General features: G+C 50.5%; 1 protein-coding gene across 3 annotated transcripts in view; it reads right to left on the bottom strand.

Annotated features, from left to right (window-relative positions):
* The window catches only part of HCN4 (hyperpolarization activated cyclic nucleotide gated potassium channel 4), a 208,905-nt gene that overhangs the window by 77,358 nt on the left and 110,646 nt on the right, over window positions 1–20,901 (bottom strand). For all 3 annotated transcript variants that reach the window (XM_005280998.5, XM_065559686.1, XM_065559687.1), the window contains one exon: window positions 8,986–9,147. In XM_005280998.5, the coding sequence (XP_005281055.2) occupies window positions 8,986–9,147 (162 nt within the window). The remainder of the gene's footprint in view (window positions 1–8,985; window positions 9,148–20,901) is intronic.

Consider the following 20,901-nt stretch of genomic DNA (forward strand, 5'->3'; position numbering starts at 1 on the left):
TCTTTTTTAGTTCTTTTATGTGTTTTTTAATTGGGGGTATACATGTAAGTTGGGCCTCTATTATGGTGTCTTTGAAAAGTGTCCATGCAGCTTGCAGGGATTTCGCTCTAGTCACTACCTTTTAATTTCTGTTTAACTAACCTCCTCATTTTTGCATAGTTCCCCTTTCTGAAATTAAATGCCACAGTGTTCGACTGTTGAGATGTTCTTCCCATCACAGGAATGTTAAATGTTATTATATTATGAGTCACTATTTCCAAGCCATCCTGTTATAGTTACCTCTTGGACCAGATCCTGTGCTTCACTCAGGACTAAATCAAAAATTGCCTCTCCCCTTGTGGGTTCCTGTACCAGCTGCTCCAAGAAGCAGTTAATTAAAGTATCGAGAAATTTTGTCTCTGCATTTCGCCCTGAGGTGACATGTACTGAGTCAATATAGGGATAATTGAAATCCCCCACTATTATTGAGTTATTTTATTTTGATAGCCTCTCTAATCTCCCTTGGCATTTCATTGGGCACGTCTTCACTACCCGCGATCGGCGGGTAGCAATCTATCTATTGGAGATCGACTTATCGCGTCTAGTGAAGACGCGATAAAATTGATCCCCGATGGCTCTGCCGTCGACTCTGGAAATCCACCGTGGCAAGAGGCGGAAGCAGAGTCGACGGCGGCACGGCAGCGGTCGACTCGCCGCCGTCCTCACAGCCAGGTAAGTCGACCTAAAATACGCAACTTCAGCTACGCTATTCACGTAGCTGAAGTTGCGTATCTTAGGTTGACTCCCCCCCATAGTGTAGACCTAGCCTTAGTCACTATCGCTGTCCTGGTCAGGTGGTCGATAATAGATCCCTACTGTTATATTCTTATTAGAGCATGGAATTACTATCCATAGAGATTCTATGGAACATGTGGATTAATTTAAGATTTTTACTTCATTTGATTCTACATTTTCTTTCACATATAGTGACACCCCCCCTCCATCCCCCACATGACCTGTTCTATCCTTCCAATATATTTTGTACCCTGGAATGATTGTCCCCACTCCACCAGGTTTCTGTGATGCCTATTATATCAATAGCCTCCTTTAACACGAGGCACTCTAGTTCATCCATCTTATTATTTAGACTTCTAGCATTTGCGTACAAGCACTTTAAAATCTTGTCACTGTTTATTTGTCTGCCCTTTTCTGATGTGTCAGATTCTTTTTTATGTGAATGTTTCTCATCTGATCTGGCCCATACTTTCATAGAATATCATAGAATATCAGGATTGGAAGGGACCTCAGGAAGTCATCTAGTCCAACCCGCTGCTCAAAGCAGGCCCAATCCCCAGACAGATTTTTACCCCAGTTCCCTAAATGGCCCCCTCAAGGATTGAACTCACAACCCTGGGTTTAGCAGGCCAATGCTGAAACCACTGAGCTATCCCTCCCCTACTTTAGCCTCTTCCATCCTCTCCTCCTGATTAAAACCTAGAGAATCTCTATCAATAGACTCTCCTCTAAGAGAAATCTCTGTCTAATCCACGTGCTCCTCTGCAGTGATTGGCTTGCCCCCATCTCTTAGTTTAAAAATTGCTCTGCAACCTTTTTCATGTTAAGTGCCAGCAGTCTGGATCCACTTTGGTTTAGGTGGAGCCCATCCTTCCTGTATAGGCTCCCGCTATCCCAAAAGTTTCCCCAGTTCCTAATAAATCTAAACCCCCTCCTCTCTACACCATCGTCTCATCCACGCATTGAGACGCTGAAGCTCTGCCTGCCTACCTTGCCCTGCTCGTGGAACTGGAAGCATTTCTGAGAATGCTATCATGGAAGTCCTGGATTTCAGTCTCTTTCCTAGCAGCCTAAATTTGGCCTCCAGGATGTCTCTCCTACCCTTCCCTATGTCACTGGTACCTACATGTACCATGACCACTGGCTCCTCCCCGGACTACACATTAGTCTTTCTAGATGCCTCGAGAGATCCGCAACCATCTGCCTTCATGCTCATCTGTGGCTGCCACTGCAATGACAGAGGCAAGAGTCAGGCACTACACAGAGGGGAGACAATGTCCTGTTTCACCCCAGCTGGGCAGCGCTCAGGAAATGTCTCCATTGGCCTTGTCATTCTGGCTTCTCTACAGCATCTCTCAGCCTGAAGGATCCCATAGTGCTCTATCAGCGGTACATCTATGAGAATTACTTATTTCCATCACAGAAATGCAGCTGCTTTTGGGGTTGAACGCAACAGCTGTTAAACACTGCAGTGCAACTTGATGCTACAGTTTAAGACAGGAAGTGAAGGATGCTCTATCAAGCTGAAACTGAAGTGGGAATTTTGGAGGACAGATTTCTATCAGCCCTGTTGGAATTTGGCTAAAATACCCAGGCTAACACCCTTTCTCACCAGAAGATCTGCCAGTGGTGCTGGGCCCTTCTTGTGAGATGCTGAGCAAACTCAGTTCTCATCCAGCTCCGCAGGAGTTGACAGTAGAGGAGGAATTCAACACCACACAAAAACTGGGTCTCTAATGGCCACAGGTGAGATCTAGAGGAATGAGATACAGGATTGAGAGCTGAGAATTGGGAGCAGCTCTGCCAATGACTTGCTGTTTGGCCTTGGACAAACAACTTCACCTCTCCGGCAGCCCCTTAGGAAGCGGGGGATAATATTTACCCACCTGCCCTGGGACTTTAGAGGGCAAGGCAGTATTTTGTACAGTAGTTACCCAACGCAGACCAGAGCCCCCTAGCATCCTACTGATGCACAGGGTCAGAACTGGCTCAGAGGGAAGAGTGCTACCAACTGTACCGCCAACACCATACCCTCCAGCATCTGGCTCCGCCCTGGGAAGCAGCCTGTTCCACACCAGACCCTGAGTAACTTTTCAGATCTTATGGTGGTTACAGCTCAAACTGCCAGGGCTGTAGGCGAGCAAGGAGCAGCTGGCACTGGGCAGGGCTGTGTGCCAGTGACAGCAAATGAGAACAGCAGAAACTGGAGCTTCAGCTCAGTGTCTCAGGACATCAATCTACCCACTGAGCACTTCAGGCACCTACAAAACCTTTCTGGACACTTGTGGTTGCAATCTCTGGGATGCCCATTGGTTTATGGACCTCTTCACGCTGTTAATTTAGTCCTGGTCTAGGCCCAGGGTTTTTTACCAGCACAAATATGTCTATTGACCTGTGCCAGGCAGGGCGTCAGACTAGATGATAACAGTAGTCTCTTCTGCCTTAACATCTATGAATCTGTTACACTGGTGATATTTTTGTAACTGAACTAGTAATGCTGATACAAACCCCAGTGTGGACACAGCTATAAGGGGATAAAAGTGCCTTATACTGATGTAGCTTATTCTCCTTCCTGTAGGGTAGGGTTACCATACATCTGGATTTTCCCGGACATGTCCGGCTTTTTGGGCCTCAAATCCCCGTCTGGGGGGAAATCCCAAAAAGCTGAACATGTCCGGGAAAATAGGGAGGGGCCGGCGCCGCTGGGTGCTGGGCTGGGGCCGGCGGTGCTGGGCCAGGGCCCGGCCCAGGGCCCGGGGGTGCAGGGCCAGGCTGGGCCCGGCAGTGCGGGGCCGGCGGTGCTGGGCCGGGGGCCGGGGCCGGGCCGGGGCCGGGGGTGCTGGCCCAGGGCGCTGGCCCGGGGCCGGGGGCCGGTGGTGCTGGGCCCGGGGCCGGGGCCGGGGGCCGGCGGTGCTGGGCCGGGGGCTGGGGCCGGCGGTGCTGGCCTGGTGGTGCTCGGCCGGGGGCTGGCCCGGGGCCAGCACCCCAGGGCCCGAGCCGAGCCAGGCTGGAGACGCTGGGGCCGGGGCCGGTCGCCGGAGGGAGCCTCTCGGTTGGAGGGGAGGGGCAGACTGGGCCGCGCCTCCTCCCCCCACCCACCCCAGCTTACCTGCTGCCTGCTTCAGGCTTCCCGCGAATCAAATGTTCGCGGGAAGCAGGGGAGGGGGCGGAGTTGGGGCGGGGACTTTGGGGAAGGGGTGGAGTTGGGGCGGAGGCGTGGGTGGGGCTGGGGCCCTGTGGAATGTCCTCTTTTTGGACACTCAAAATATGGTAACCCTACTGTAGGGTAATAGCTATAGCAGAATAACTGTGGCCACACGAGAGGGAGTGTTCCAGGGTAGTTAAAGTGGCAGAACTTGTGTGTGTTAAGCCCTTACACTGTGTTAAGGAAACAGCTCTGTCCTCATTAAACAAATTTTCAACCAAGCAGAACCAAGTTACAGAACAGTGTGTGAACCCAGCTAAGCAGGGATCCATTTGAACATACGTCTGGCACTGACCTAGTTTAGTGCATTCCCTGATTCAGGGAGCATTTGCCTGGGTGAACTCGCAGGTTTTTTAAATGATCTGCCAAACCGGTTTGACTATAGCCCTAATGTAGATAGCGCTGCACAGGTCTGGGCACCCTCAGTGTCCCACACTCAGCCGCTCCTGCTCAAAATGTTTTGTGGCAATTCTTGTAACTCCTCAAAGGAAGCATTGGGTCCATGGGTGGTATGTGAATGCCTCCTTTGAGGAGACTAGACTCCCCCCCCCGCCCCTTCTGCCGAGGTCCCGCCCCACCTTGCCCGTCCCCTCCCTTCCACCCGCCAAAGCCCTGAGGCCCACCGCAGCCAGAGGAGCCCTGGCCAAATTGCCCCAACTCCTGGGCCATTGGCTGGCCCCCAGGCGCCGGCCTGACCAGTCCCAAGCCAACCCCTGACCTGAGTTGCCCTGGTTCCCCCTTGGCCATAGCCAGCCGGCTGAGCCTCAGCTCTAGGCTACCAGCCCAAGCTAAGCTTCCACCGGCTTTGGGGGATATGGGGAGTCAGGGCGGGGCCTCGAGCACGTTGGAGAAGGCTCCATGGTAACTGATGCAATAGCTTATGGGACATTTCTGGCAGGGCAGCCAGTTGTGAGCGATTGAGGCAGCAGAAGTTAGGAATGAGACACCTGGACAGCCAGCCCACAGCTAGCAAAACAAACCCTTGGGGCTCACACAGGGATAGAGCTGAGTCATGCAGTCATCCTAAACTTGTCCCACTTCAACTTCACAGCACCAGGGGGCTGATTTCCCCTGCCCAGGGCATCACTCCCATACTTTCTTCAGCCTAGAGCTGAAGAAAGGCAACGTGATAGGAGCATCAGCAATCGTTGCCAGAGTCAAGGAGTTTTCACAAGGCTGTTTGTACCAAAGGTGATGTGTGTTTCACTTTTCACCTAACCCCCAATCCCACTTAGCTTTTCCTTCACCCTCCACAGCTCCTGCATCTTCTGAGCCTGCAAATAGTTCTTTCCTTCTGTCACACTGATCTCTTGAAAATATTAATAGCCTGTGATCATGGCCTGCCCTCACCTAATCTTTTTTAAGATGATAATTTTAGCTCCATTCCTCACTTCCTCTGATGCTCCAATCCTTTGCTCATCGTTGTAGTGGGTGAGACAAGTGGGAGGCAGTGTGTCCTAGTGGACAGAGCACTGGACAGGGACTCGGAAGACCGGGGTTACTTTCTTGGCTCTGCCACTGGCCTAATGGGTGACACTGGGTAAGTCACGTCACCTTTCTGTGCCACAGTTTCCCCATTTTTTTTAAAAAAAGGGTGAGGGGGATAAGAATATCAACATCCTTTGAGAGCGACTGTGGTGACCAAACTGCCACATGCCCCAGAGGTACAAACTGGCATTGTTTGTACATCCTTAGCTGTACTGAACCCCAGGATAGCACTGTGAGCCCAGATTTATCCCCTGGGGGTCTCAGACTCCCCTAAGTCGGTCTAAGGTACTTATCTGGCCCCCATTGCCATAGTCTTTGAGCACCTCATAATTTTTAATGGCTTTCTCCTCTCAGCACGCCAGGCTGGCAGGGCTGTCACCCCCATTGCACAGGTGGGGAACTGAGGCATAGAGAGACTAAGTGACTTGCCAAGGCCACACAGAGTCTGTGGCAAAGCAGGGACTTGAACCCCAATCTCCCAAATTCCAAGCTAGTGCCCTGACCCTGGGTCATCCAGCCTCTTCATCCCTCCCTATCCATACTGTTTATTGCCTTTTCCTAGATGTAGGGCTTGGCATGTGTCAGTCTGGACTGTCCCCTCCTCGCCTGCGGTGCCACTTGCTCCAACTCCTCCAGCTGACGTTTGGTTTTAGCTGAATTTGCACTGTAAATCTGGCACACCAGGGTGGCATGGGAGCCTGGCTGTTCAAGAACGCAGCGATGGGATACAAAGCTTTGGGAGTTTGGCTCAGGAGAGAACCGTCTGAAAGTCCTTCCAGGCTGCTCAGCATGTTTGCAGCTTCCACCCAGTTCCTAGTGGACAGGTATCCACGTCACAAAACCCACCACAGAACTGGCACTAATTGACTTGGGTCAGTACTGACCAGGCAGAGAGACTCAGCTCCCCCTTCAGCTGCTGCTCAGGCTAGTACCTCCCTGGGATGGTTGAGGCACATCAGCAGGTTTGTCAGTTTTGCTGCTTAATCATCTGGACGTTGTCCCTTTGAATAAGGGATCCTGAATTCTTGGGGAAATGTTGAAAGGCACCATGAGCTCATCGGGCACTTACCATATGTTCCATGTCTCATCATAAACATTGCAGGCGCCAGCAGAGCCCCGGCTATTGCTCCTGCTATGGGAGTTGCAATACTGCCTGGCACAGTTTATTTTCAGGATGCTTTATAGTCTGTACAACACCCCCATAAAGCAGGGAGGTGAGCAGTGCAATCACACCATCTTATACACAGAGAAACTGAGGCAAGGGAGGATGAATGACTTGCTCAAGGCCACAGCAGGGATTGGTGTCAGGAATTAGGATCCTGTAGTTCAAACCCAGGCCCGCCTTTATGGGGAGGCACTGGGCACGCTGCCGCCCCAGCTCAGCCCCACAGATGCACAAGGGCCTGCTCCCAGCATGGAGCAGCAGGGCCGCCCAGAGGATTCAGGGGGCTTGGGGCAAAGCAATTTTGGGGGCCCCTTCCATAAAAAAAAGTTGCAATACTATAGTAACATGTATTTGGAAATGTAAAAAATAACTAGTGAAATACATTCAAAAATTAATTTGTAATAAATTGAAAAAACACTAAATACATTATTTAAAAACATTAAATGCTTTAATGGTATGAATACATTTGCAATTACATAATGGGCTGTTGCTGGGTGATGGTGATGGTTGGTGCCAATGGGCTGTCGCTGCCTGGGGGTGGTGCTGCTGTTACCTAGGGCTGGGTGGGGAGCTGGGCTCTGGGTTGGGGGGTGCCCGGCTCACAGGGGCTGGACTCAGGGCTGTGGGGGGGATGAGGTCAGGGGGGTGTCCGGCTCAGAGGGACTGGGCTCAGAGCTGGGGGTCAGGGCTGTGGGGGATGGGGTCAGGAGGGTGTCCGGCTCAGAGGGGCTGGGCTCGGAGCTGGGGGTCAGGGCTGTGGGGAGATGGGGTCAGGGGGGTGTCCGGCTCAGAGGGGCTGGGCTCGGAGCTGGGAGTCAGGGCTGTGGGGGGGATGGGGTTGGTGGGTGCCCGGCTCAGAGGGGCTGGGCTCGAAGCTGGGGGTCAGGGCTGTGGGGGGGATGGGGTCGGGGGGGTGCCCAGCTCAGAGGGGCTAGGCTCAGAGCTGGGGTCAGGGCTGTGGGGGATGGGGTCGGGGGGGGGGGGGGTGCCCGGCCCCAGCCTCTTACTATGCCGCTTACCCCTCTCCCGGAGCCTCAGCACGCCACATCCAATGCTGCAGTGGCGTGGTGTTTCCAGCGGGGCCTGAGCTCCCGCCGCTCGGCTGCAGCTCGCAGCCCTGCCCCCTTACCAGCTGACATGCTGGGGGATGGGGGAAGACGGAGGCGGGGGGAGCCTCCAACATACTCGTGGGGGCCCCTGTGGAGCCTGGGGCAAATTGCTCCACTTGCCCCGCCTTCGGGCGGCCCTGTGGAGCAGGGTTTGTGTAATTTTTTGAACCCGCCTCCTTGCTGTCTCCTGCCAGCAGGGGGAGCTGGGCTCCTGCCTTCTCCTGTGTGCATCCAGAGCAGACTCCATTTAGGTTCTGCCGCTGCTGCTCTCCAGACCAGTCAGCCCTGCTTGTTTCACCACAGAGGGCTCTGCAAGGTGCATTCCACCTCCCTCCAGCTTCCCGCACCTCCAGGTGATGCTAGAGAGAGGAGGAAGATACTGGAGTGGGGGAGGCAGTGGAGGGCTGCTGGATAGCTGGGGGATGCTTAGGGTTGCCAACTGTCTAATTGCACAAACCCAAACACCCTTGCCCCGCCCCTTCCCCAAGGCCCCGCCCCTGCTCACTCCATCCCCCCTCCTTCGGTTGCTTACTGTCCCCCACCCTCATTAATTTTCCCTGGGCTGGGGCAGGGGATTGGGATGCGGGAGGGGGTGTGGGCTCTGGGCTGGGGCTGAGGGGTTCAGAGTGTGGGAGGGATTCCAGGTTGAGACTGGGCAGGGGATTGGAGTGCGGGGGGTGGAGGGGATGAGTGTTGCAGGCTCCAGCTGCACAGTGCTTACCTCAGGAAGGCTCCTGGAAGTGGCAGCATGTCTCTGAGGCTCCTAGACTCAGGGGCAGCCAGGCGGCTCTGCCCTTGCCTGCAGTCACCACCCCCACGGCTCCCATTCGCAATGATTCCTGGCCAATGGGAGCTGTGGATTTGGCGCTCAGGGCGGGGTCAGCGTGCAGAGACCCCCTGGCCACCCCTGCACCTAGGAGCCACAGGGACATGCTGGCCTCTTCTGGGAACCACATGGAGCCAGGGCAGGCAGAGAGCCTGCCTTAGCCCCACTGTGCCACTGACTGGACTTCTGGCCTGTTAAAATCTCCTGGAGTGCTTTCAATAGCAGCCAGGAGATTGAGGCCGATTCCAGGAGAGTCCCAGCCAATCCGGGAAGGTTGGCAACCCTAGGGGATGCTGTATTGCTGAGGGGGGAGCGGTTGTGGAATAGGGAGCTGTGTGTTGGGGTGATGCTGGAGGGATGCTTTGTTATTGGGGGCTTGTGGAGGGCTTTGGGGTGTCAAGAAAGAGCAGGCACTTACCACCATGCGATTGAGGGACACCCAGCAATCTTCAGGGAAGTCCTGGAGCATGGGCACCAGGAACTGAAGGCAGCCATCCCAATGACACAGCAGCAGCATCATTCCAATCAGGTTCACAATCCGCACCACCGCACTCGCCAGGTCATAGGTCATGTGGAATATCTGCAGGGGCCAGGATGGAGACGATTCACACCCAGCGCATCAGCCAACCAATATAACCAGCAGACAGAGAGCTCCAAGCCAGGGAGCCACAACAAATCAAAGGCAGCCCAAGACAAGGTTGGGTCAATTCTCCACGGGCAGATCAGTGGTTAAATACAAAACATTAGAGCAACTCAGAAAACTGGTTAAAAAAAATAATCACCAAATATACCCACCCCCTCCAATTTTTCATCCACATTTCACTTGGATTTAAAATTTTCAGTCTGCTTTACAAAATAAATCGCATAGCTTCTCTTCAGCATTTCACTCGCACGTTACTTCTCTCCAGGGAGCAGTCCTCCTTTGATATCCCCCGTTTTGAAAATAGATGGTAAGTCCCACAGGGCAGGGGCTTTCTCTGTGTTTGTATATTGGATGCACGTGCCAGCATTCTCTCACACGCAGCAGCCTTAAACCAGCCAGAGCTCTCCAGTGAAAAATTCAGCAGAACTTGTCTCTTATCCAGCTGTCCCCTCTGCCCTTGGCCTTACATGGAGGACGGCAGGCTGGTGGAGAGGAGGGGGCACGGCATAGTTGGGCTACACAGAGTTGGGCTACCATCTTCTGCTGGTATGCAGTCTTACCCTTCATAGGGCCATTTAGAACCAGAGGGCTCAGCAGCCCTGAATCAGGGAGTTGTAGTTGGTTCTCTGCAGCCACCATTCTCCATTACAAGGAGGGGCAACGTATTTTCCCCATTGTACTAATCATAAGCAGAATATATTCAGAAGTCCATGTATCATGTGATCAAGGCAGGGTGCAGACAGACATATGCCCCATAGAGTACAGCCCAGTGAGGACACTTTGATTTATTTGCTAGGGAGAACTGGCATTCTGAAAACACTGGGGTTTGTCTCACTAGGGACATGCAACCTACGTAGAGCTACTATAAGGTGGGTGCAAAACTGGTTTGATCGACCCCGGAAGGCACAACGGTGCAACGCACATGGACAGTGGAGAAGCAACTGTGGGCGACGGTGCAGAACCAGACCCTTAAATAAGGTAGGAACAGTCCAGTGGGGACTTTACCTGTTTGGACCTGGGGACGCCCAGTGTCTCTCTAGAGTATGGGGCAGGGACAGAGTATAGCCGGCGGGGCACAGTGTACGCCCTTGGAATGCATCCTAGCAAATTGGGATGTGTTTGGGTCAGATTCGATGCTTAGAAGTAAATTAAAAAGATTCTGTACAGTTGATTGGCCTCAATACCAGCTGGAGTGCCAGGAAAGGTGGCCACCGGAAGGATCACTTAATTACAACACAATCCTTCAGTTACTTTTGTTTTGTCAGCGAACTGGTAAATGGAATAAACATCTCTATGCATATGCCTTTATGGTATTAAGAAATAGGACTGATATTTTGCACAAGTGCCATTTGACTCCGACAGACTCGGTAGTACCTGCTGCTAAACCCCAGAACCCTCCCACAGTTGTAATGCCAAAATCAGTGTCCCCTTCGGCTCCTCCACCCCCACAGGCTCCAGAAAGTACCCCCTTGGTGGGATTGTATCCGTTGCTTACTAAGAATGTGGTAGCCCGTCCAGAAACACAGGATCGTGCAGCCCAGATTGTGCCTGTGTACTCTCATGTTCCTTTTAACCCAGTGGATCTAGCTGCCTTTAAGGCACAGGCAGGTGAATTTTCTATGAATCCAAGCAGGTTTATTTCAGTCTTTGAAGGGTGTCTGGCTAGTTGTAAGCCTGACTGGAATAATTGCAATATACTTATGAGAACCTTGTTGTCTGAGGTGGAGCGGAATCAGGTTATAGCTAAGGCTAAGGAGGAAGCACAGAGAAGGCATAATGAGGATAGATAAGGCAAGCCCTTGCCTGAGGTCCCTGTTCCCCTAGTGGACCCTCGGTGGAATCCGAATGAGGAGAAGGGTTGGAAGCTTCTTAACTTCTATAAGGAACTGCTTATGCATGGCCTCCGGCACTCAGCTGTCCGACATAACAATTGGGCAAAGCCTTATAAGCTAATCCAGGAAGCAAATGAAAGTCCAGTGGCTTTTCTGCAGCGTATTCGGGATACCATCAAGCAAACTACCAGTGCATGATCAGGCAACTGAGGCAATTATAAAGGGTATCTTTACCAGCCGTGTGGCCCCTGATATTAAAAGGAAATTGCAGAAAAAGGAGGATTTAATGGGAATGTCTATGGCTCAGATTTTGGAGACTGCAAATAGGGCTTATACCCTTAAAGAGGAAGAGAAGAAAAAAAGGCAAGTAAAAATAATGGTAGCAGCGGTGCAGGCTGGTGGCAGAGGAAGGTCACAAAAAGGTGAAAGGGGCCAGGAAATAAGAGGTCATGAATGTGGGTGCCCTGGTCCCCAGGAAAGGCGTCTGAGTCGCAACCAGTGTGCCATATGCCGGAAGGAGGGACATTGGAAAAATAAGTGCCCTGAAAGGAAAGGTACCCCTATAATGGCAGCGGAGGATCAAGACTAGGGGTGTCAGGGGAGACGGACCATCCTACCCCCGAAACCCCAAGTAAAAATGAGGGTGGGAAATTCAAAAATAAACTTTTTAGTAGACTCTGGAGCAGCACGGACCGCTGTAAATCAACCCCTTCAGCTGCCAGTGGCATACTCCCTCACAGTGGTGGGTGCCACAGGGAAAGGAACTAAGTGCCCAATGTATGCCCCAGTGGAATGTACCTTGGGAAACAAAACTGTATCACACAAGCTGGTTTACCTCCCTGATTGTCCAACACCACTACTAGGACGAGACCTGCTTTGTCGTTTAGGTGCCACCCTGCATTTTACCCAAGATAATATAACTTTCACCTTACCCCCTGAGAATGCTTGGATAATAACCCTTGCAGTTAAACCCTCAGCTATGCAAGCCCCAGAGTGGAACCAGTGGGAGGACGAAGTGTATCCCCTTGTCTGGGCATCAGGGGTCCCAGGAAAAGGAACCCATCAAATCCCTATTCATATTCAGCTCCTCCCAGAAAAAAGCCCAGTGCGAATCAAACAGTATCCGATTAAGAGGGAAGCCAGAAAGGAACTGCAAAAGACTATAGATCGGTTCCTAAAGTACGGTGTACTACAAGAATGCCAGTCAGCGTGAAACACTCCCATTCTGCCCGTACAAAAGCCCAATGGCACGTATCGGCTGGTACAGGACCTCAGGGCAGTTAATAAGCGGGTTAAGACTCTGCACCCCCTTGTTCCAAATCCGTATACACTGTTGGCCTCTATAGGGGGGCAGTATACCCATTTCTTGGTCCTAGATTTAAAAAATGCTTTTTTCATGATTCCAGTCGACACCCAATCTCAAAAAATATTCTCCTTCAAGTGGAAGAACAAACGAAGGGTTAAAAAGCAGCTTTGCTGAACAGTATTGGCCCAGGAATTTAAAAATTCCCCCACTCTGTTCGGTCAGGCTCTGGCCAGAGACTTGGAAGAGTGGAATAATTCAGACAGAGTCCTACTCCTGCAATATGTAGATGACTTGCTAATTGCTGCTGTGGGTCTGATCCCTTGTCTCAATGCCACTGTGAGTCTCCTGAACTTTATTAAACTCCGAGGATACCGGGTAGCTCAAAGCAAGGCTCAAATTGCTCTCTCAGAAGTACAGTATCTGGGATTTCGCATAAGGCAGGGAGAGAGACAGCTCTCAAATAAAAAAAAGAAGGCTATCTGCCAAATTCCTATCCCCAGCAACCGTAAACGGCTCAGGGCATTTCTGGGCATGGCAGGCTTTTGCAGAATATGGATCCCAGAGTTTAAATTATGGGCTAAACCTCTGTATGAATGTGTTAAGGGAGCAAATCATGACCCCAAAAGCGAACAGGGCATTTAAAATCTTGAAAAGGAAGTTGATGGAAGCCCCAGCCCTGGGTCTGCTGGATCTCTCTAAGCCATTCCAACTGTATGTGCATGAAAGGAGAGGGGTAGCCCTGGGAGTGCTTACTCAGCTATTAGGTGCCCGAAAACGTCCCGTAGCCGACTTTTCTAAACAACTGAATCAAGTTTCAACATGCTTGCAAGCAGTTGCAGCCACTGCCCTAGTGCTTGGGGAAGCTAAAAAACTAACACTGGAAGGAACTGTGCAAGTGTATATTCCCCATATGGTTCAAGCCCTGCTAAATACTAAGGGTGGTCTTTGGCTCACACAGGCTTGGGTTGCTCGGTGCCAGGCAAAACTGTTAGAGAACCCTGAAGTTACCCTGCAAACCTGTCCCTCCCTTAATCCAGCTACCCTGCTACCAGAAACAGAAAAGCAGGAACATAACCGTCTGGAAATCATAGATGCACAATACTCTAGCCGCCTGTCAAGGCTGGATCCCCACTTTGAACTTTAGGGTACAAATGTAGGGGCCTGCATGAAAACTTCTAAGCTTAACTACCAGCTTAGCTCTGGTTCCGCTGCCACCATTTCAATTTTTTCCTTTCTGAGAAGCCTTGAAAAACCTTCACCAATTCCCTGGTGAATACAGATCCAAACCCCTTGGATCTAAAACAAGGAGAAATTAACCATTCCCCTCCTTCCTCCCACCAACTCCTGGTGAATCAAGATCCAAACCCCTTGGATCTTAAAACAAGGAAAAATCAATCAGGTTCTTAAAAAGAAGGTTTTTAATTAAAGAAAAAGGTAAAAATCATCTCTGTAAAATCAGTATGGAAATTAACCTTACAGGGTAATCAAACTTAAAGAGCTCAGAGGACTCCCCTCTAGTCTTAGGTTCAAAGTACAGCAAACAAAGATAAACACTCTAGTAAAAGGTACATTTACAAGTTGAGAAAACAAAGGAAAACTAAAACAACAAGGAGTCTGGTGGCACCTTAAAGACTAACAGATTTATTTGGGCATAAGCTTTCGTGAGTAAAAACCTCACTTCTTCGGATGCATAGCAAGGAAAACTAACACGCCTTGCCTGGCTATTTACTTACAAGTTTGAAATAGGAGAGACTTGTTTAGAAAGATGTGGAGAACCTGGATTGATGTCTGGTCCCTCTCAGTCCCGAGAACGAACACACTCCCAAACAAAGAACACAAACAAAAGCCTTCCCCCCCCAAGATTTGAAAGTATCTTGTCCCCTTATTGGTCCTTTAGGTCAGATGCCAGCCAGGTTACCTAAGCTTCTTAACCCTTTACAGGGAAAAGGATTTTGGAGTCTCTGGCCAGGAGGGATTTTATAGTACTGTACACAGGACAGCTGTTACCCTTCCCTTTATAGTTATGACACCACCCACATTTAAAAAATCAACCACTCCCAAAGGCTGACTTGGAATGGTATACCGATGGCAGTAGTGCTGTTGTAGATGGGCAAAGAAGGGCTGGTTATGCTGTTGTGTCTCTCCATGATACCGTGGAAGCTGAGAGTTTACCTGCTGGAACATCTGCCCAGCTTGCTGAACTAGTGGCCCTAACTCGTGCACTCGAGCTGGCAAAAGACAAACGGGTCAATATCGTTACTGACTCAACGTATGGTTTTGGGGTATTGCATGCTCACGCTGGTCTGTGGAAGCAAAGGGGAATGCTAACAGCCCAAGGCTCCCCGGTCAAGCATGGGTCTCAAATTCTCCAGCTTTTAGAAGCGGTACAACTCCCCTCAGCAGTAGCAGTGGTGCATTGCAAAGCCCATCAAAGGGAAAATCAAAATGTAACCAAGGGCAATGCCAGAGCAGACAGGGAAGCCAAGCGTGCTGCTACCCTGAAATCACCAACAAAGGAAAATGCCCACATGCATGTCCTCATCCCATCAGTAGGTGAGCTTGCAGCCCCTCAGTACTCCCATAACAACAGAAACCTGGCTGACAGTCTTGGTCTCCAGGAAAAGGAGGAATGGTTTTATTCCACAGAGGAAAAAATCCTCCTGCCCAAGGGCCTGATCCGACCAGTGTTGCAAAAACTGCATCAAACCACACACGCAGGCAGAGAGGCTCTTACCCAGCTTATGAATAAATATTTTCTAACCTCTGAACTTAAACCCCTAGCATCACAGGTACAAGCTAAATGTTTAATCTGCCAAAAAAATAACCGTCGACCAGGAGTAGCAGTGTTACCAGCCACCTTGAAACCTACCGCAGGCCCAGGATTGGTGTGGCAAATAGACTTTACTAAGTTTCCCCGGACCCAAGGGTACAGGTACCTCCTCGTCTTGGTGGATCAATTCAGCGGATGGCCCGAAGCCTTCCCATGTCATAACAACACTGCCAAAACAGTAGCTCTTAAGTTTGTTAAGGAGATCATTCCTCGCTTCGGCCTTCCCCAGTGAATGAAATCTGATAATAAAACACACTTCACATCTCAAGTTGTTCAAAAGATATCAAGTGCCTTGCAAATCCCCTGGAAGCTCCACACACCATGGCGACCACAAGCCAGTGGAGTAGTGGAACGCACAAATCAGACACTCAAGCAACACCTCTCAAAGGTCTGTCAGGAGGCCTCTCTTAGGTGGCCTAATGCTTTGCCCCTTGTGTTACTCCGCATTCGTGCTCTCCCCAAGGGCAGGTTAGGGCTTAGTCCCTTCGAAATTATGTTTGAAAGGGCATGGCCTATAAATGGTACCCCAGTTCTGGCAGGGGAGTGGGAAGTGGGGTGTGGTTTCTTGTCTCAGTACATGTGCTCTCTGTCTGCTGTTCTTTCTTCTCTTCACAGATACACCAAAAATTCACAGCCTCTTCTGCTGGATACCCTGGTCCACTCCTTGCAGCCAGGCAATTCTGTACTCGTGCAGACCTGAAAGGACGAGCCTCTCCAAGAGAAGTGGAAGGGACCCCACACCGTCCTGTTTGTTACCCACACGGCGGCAAACGTCAAAGGACGCAAGAACTGGATTCATCACTCTCGACTGAAAGCAGTACCCGCTCCTAAACAATGAACTGTCCAACCTGCTGAGAAAGCTGCCAGCAACAATTTGGGACTTAAGCGGTTATTCAAAAGACAGTAAGGGTCACTGGAAATGCCTAGTGTTCTCTCTGAACAGCCACAGCACACTCTCCGCGAGAACCCAGAGTATTGGTTTTATCTATTCACAAAAGGCCGACCTAACACTCGTAAGCCCCAGCCCATTCGTTTACGCTCTCCACCCACTGGTCTCATATGTTATCAGCAAGCCAGTACAAGTAATCATACCTGGTTTGCCGGCATTAGTACGTGTAAATTTTATATTGGTCCTGGTATAAGTCTCACTGTTCCTGTACTAAATGCCACTGGTTGGCAAACCGGCGCTGCATTCTTTGCCCTTTCCCCACAAGCCACCGTACAAAACCTACAAGGTAACAATAAAAAGGCTAGTTATGGTAAAGCATTTTGGGTTTGTAGTACTAGTGCCTACAAATGGCTTCCTCATGGTTGGCATGGTAGCTGTTATAAAGGCTATCTCGCTCCTCCCCTCCGTGTTTTGACCCAGGCTCCCTCAGGTCGCCCCAGATATTACTGGTCCCTAAAAGCTACCATTAAACCCATCAGTAAAAAAAAACAGGTTTAAAATAATATTTGTCCCTACCTATGGGGTAGGACGGCTAACCCAACTCTACAAAAAACTTTCCAAATTTCTCACCCAGTTTGCCAATAATACCCTAGCCATAAAAAAAGGCATAAGCTCCGAGCTGTACCAGCTTCAATTGCTGGCTCTGCATAACCGCCAGGCCCTAAATTATGTGTTAGCCTCACGGGGCAGGGTCTGTGCCCTTATTGAAAAAAAGTGTTGTACCTATGTCCCAGAGTTTTCACAGGATATTAACAAGCACATCTTGTCAGCCAAACAGGCCTTAAACCAGTGAAAGGCCCAGAAAGAAAAAAACACTATTCTTAATTCCCTTTGGGGTTGGTTACCTAGTCTAGGGGGACTAGGGAAAGGCATTGTTCGCCTCTTGCTCACAGGTGTTGTAATATGTTTTGTTCTTTTTCTTTTGCTCGCTTGCGGTAAAGTGCGCATACATAAAATTTGTACCTCCCATTCCTCAAAAGTTCCCTTATACCCTCTCATTAATAATCCTAATTGCATAAAGCTTAATCGCATTTTGTCTTTAAAGTATAAAAAAATTCTGCCAAAGGTTTGTTAAGTGTTCTCAAAAAAGGGAATTGTTGGCATCACTAGGCATAGCTACCAGGTAACTCGGAAAAGTGGAAGACCATAAGTGTCGATAAAGCTCTCTTGCTCTGGGTCTAAGTGAGCCACAGTAACTCCATCTTGTCAACTTTAACCAACCTAAAATGCTGACAGCCTAAAAAGCAAAAGCATAGCATGTAACGCAGACAGCTGCAGTTTTGCTCACATTAACAAATGCTGTAGTGATAAGAACGGGGGAAAGGGGGAGGGGGAAAGTTCACATGCGTCTAAGCTTACAAGGCCACAAATAAACAGATAAACAAAAACTTTTCTCACATACCAATGTAATGCCTATTGTAACTGTAGTCAGGGAGGGAGGGAGGGAGGAGTAGGGGTAAAACCAAACAAAGGCTTGCACACAAACAGCTTGAAGTATAAAATGGGAAACTTGTTTGTATTTGTTGCGCTTCTGATTTGAGACATGCTGGTCTCCTGAGTGCCTTTTCAAGATCTCAGATAAACTTAAATTGCTTCTCCACCTCGATGTGTTCATTGGTGCAAAGCACACTGGGCAACAAACCCCGCTGTTGCCCCCCTCGGGCCCTTTGGGCCGGCAACAAGCCTGCGTCCCCCCTCGCTCCGACCTCCGGCCCGGCCGTGGCTGCCGGGCCGCGCTGCGGACCGCCAGCCTGCGCCACCCCCCCTCGCTCCTCCGGCTGCTTTTGGAAAGGCGGGGGAAGCGGCTGCTTCCCCTGCACCCCGCTAGCTACGCTAGTGGTCCCACAGGGATCAGTTCTGGGTCTGGTTCTGTTCAATATCTTCATCAATGGTTTAGATCAGAGGTGGGCAAACTACGGCCTGCGGGCCACATCCGGCCTGTGGGACCTTCCTGCCTGGCCCCTGAGCTCCCGGCCGGGGAGGCTAGTCCCCGGCCCCTCCCCTGGTGTCCCCCCTCCCCTGGAGCCATGCTGCGCCGCCAGTGCTCTGGGCGGCATGGCTGGCTCTGGCTGGGCCCCGCAGCTGCAAGCTCCTGCCGCTCCGAGCGGCATGGTAAGGGGCCGGGGAGTGTGGGGGGGTGTTGGATAAGGGGCAGGGTGTCCCAGAGGGCAGTTAGGGGACAGGGAGCAGGGAGCAGTTGGATGGGGCAGAGGTTGAGGGAGGGCAGTCAGGGGACAAGGAGCGAGGGGGTTGGATGGGTTGGAAGTTCTGATGGGGGCAGTCAGGGGCCAGGGGCCAGGCTGTTTGGGGAGGCACAGCCTTCCCTACCCGGCCTTCCATACAGTTTTGCAAGCCTGATGTGGCCCTCGGGCCAAAAAGTTTGCCACCCCTGGTTTAGATAATGGTATAGAGAGTACATGTATAAGGTTTGTGAACAATACCAAGCTGGGGGGGGGGTTGCAAGTGGTTTGGAGGATAGGAATAAAATTCAAAATGATCTGGACAAACTGGAGGGATGGTCTGAAGTAAATAGGATGAAATTCAATAAGGAGAAATGCAAAGTACTCCATTTAGGAAGGAACAATCAATCAGTTGCACACATACAAAATGGGAAATGACTGCCGAGGAAGGAGTACCGTGGAAAGGGATCTGGAGGTCATAGTGGACCACAAGCTAAATATGAGTCAAAAGTGTAATGCTGTTACAAAAAAAAAATCGAACATCATTCTGGGATGCATTAGCAGGAGTATTGTAAGCAAAACACGAGAAGTAATTCTTCCGCTCTACTCTGCACTGATTAGGCCTCAACTGGAGTATTGTGTCCAGTTCTGGGCGCCACATTTCAGGAAGGATGCAGACAAACTGGAGAAAGTACAAAGAAGAGTGACAAAAATGATTAAAGGTCTAGAAAACATGACCTATGAGGGAAAATTGAAAAAAATTGGGTTTGTTTAGTGTGGAAAAGAGGAGACTGAGAGGGGACATGATAACAGTTTTCAAGTACGTAAAAGGTTGTTACAAGGAGGAGAAAGAAAAATTGTTTTTCTTAACCCCAGGATAGGACAAGAAGCAATGGGCTTAAATTGCAGCCAGGGAGGTTTAGGACATTGGGAAAAACTCCCTAACTGTCAGGGTGGTTAAGCTCCGGAATAAATTGCCTAGGGAGGTTGTGGAATCTCCATCATTGGAGATTTTTAAGAGCAGGTTAGACAAACGCCTGTCAGGAATGGTGTAGATAATACTTAGTCCTGCCATGAGGCAGGGGACTGGACTAGATGACCTCTTGAGGTCCCTTCCAGTCCTATGATTCTTTATTAATGCCCTGCTCTGTCGCAATAGCTGAACCCCTCTGCTGTGGATCACTGTGGATGGAGAGGTGTACACGCTCCTGCACAAGTGTAACAGGGGGAGGTTCCCTCTGTAAAGGAAGGCCTGTAAGTTACACGTGACACATGGCACACAGAGCATCCCAAGGTTCCCTGCACCTTTAATACAGACGTGCAGCTCAGGAAGACTACAAATCTCAGCATGCCACAATCCAATTTAACAAAAAGCCTGTTTGGATCAAGATGGAGCAGTTTATGTTGGAACCTGTAGTCCCCATGGCATGCATATTCACGTTACAATAAATCTGTTGCATTTGAGGTGCCTGGCAAGTTGTTAGTGTTGCCAACTTTCTAATCGCAAAAAAACAAACACCCCTGCCCTGCCCCATCCCTTCCCCAAGATCCTGCCCCGCCCCACCCCACCCTTTCTCCCCATGTTCTGAAGGGTTGCCATAGCGATTTTTGCCAGTACAAGGATGGACGGAGGCACGACAGACAGATGTGGCCTAGCCCTGCCTGCTCATCACATCTCGGTGCCTTGGCCAGGGAAATCCTGAACACCGCTCCCCATGTGAAGGAATGCTGCTGTGGCTAGAGGAAGGATGACACATGTGAGTGAAGTATGTAGACTCATTGCTGTCAGCTGCCTCCCACCAAATGTATCCCGGCCCCTCGTCATGAGGAGACCTCTCCCTTCCCCATGTTGGGGATCCAGGCACAACCTGGCTGTTTCACAGATCAACCCACAAGCTATTCACACAACTTCTTAGTTTGATTTTAATTGAGTCAATTGAGTGCCAAGGAACCTGAGGGGCTGAATGTCCCCATGTGAGTCAGGCAAAGCACAGACAGCACTTGGGCAGCACAAAGGAGATGCATTCTGGACAAGCATGTCCCTGGTTACTCCATGTACCTCACAGCTCTACGCAGGCACCTTGTATCTGGACTTATCCCAGCCTTGGGCTCCCTACACAACTCTGCCAATGTGGCTCAGTCCTATCCATAGCCCTCTTACTATTCCAGTGCTCAGTCCCCCACTCCTCACAGCTCTGCCAACGCACCTCACTCCTGACCAAAATGACCCCCGTGGTCCCTTCTAACCCTATGGTTCTATGAATCTGTGACTTGTACCCCTGCTATTCCCAGTACTGGGCTCCCCTCACAGCTCTGCTGATGCCATTCCCCCTCCCCCCCCCCGACCTCTGCCAAAGGGGTCTCTATCCTGAGGTGCAACACCCCCTGCTATTACACTGGGGATTTTGGCTGGGGATATAAAAGTCAGCTGGGCAGAACATATGCCAACACCTACATAACTCATTCTCCCTTATGGCCTTCCCAGGATCTGCACTTGGTTCTTCAGAGGAACATTAGCCCTCTAGTACCACCTTACCTAGCTTTCTCACATGGCACTTGGCCAAGCTGGGTTGAGAAATTGATGCAACCCCTCA

The sequence above is a fragment of the Chrysemys picta genome, chromosome 10, assembly GCF_011386835.1.
Source record: "Chrysemys picta bellii isolate R12L10 chromosome 10, ASM1138683v2, whole genome shotgun sequence".
NCBI classification, from domain to species: Eukaryota; Metazoa; Chordata; order Testudines; family Emydidae; genus Chrysemys; species Chrysemys picta.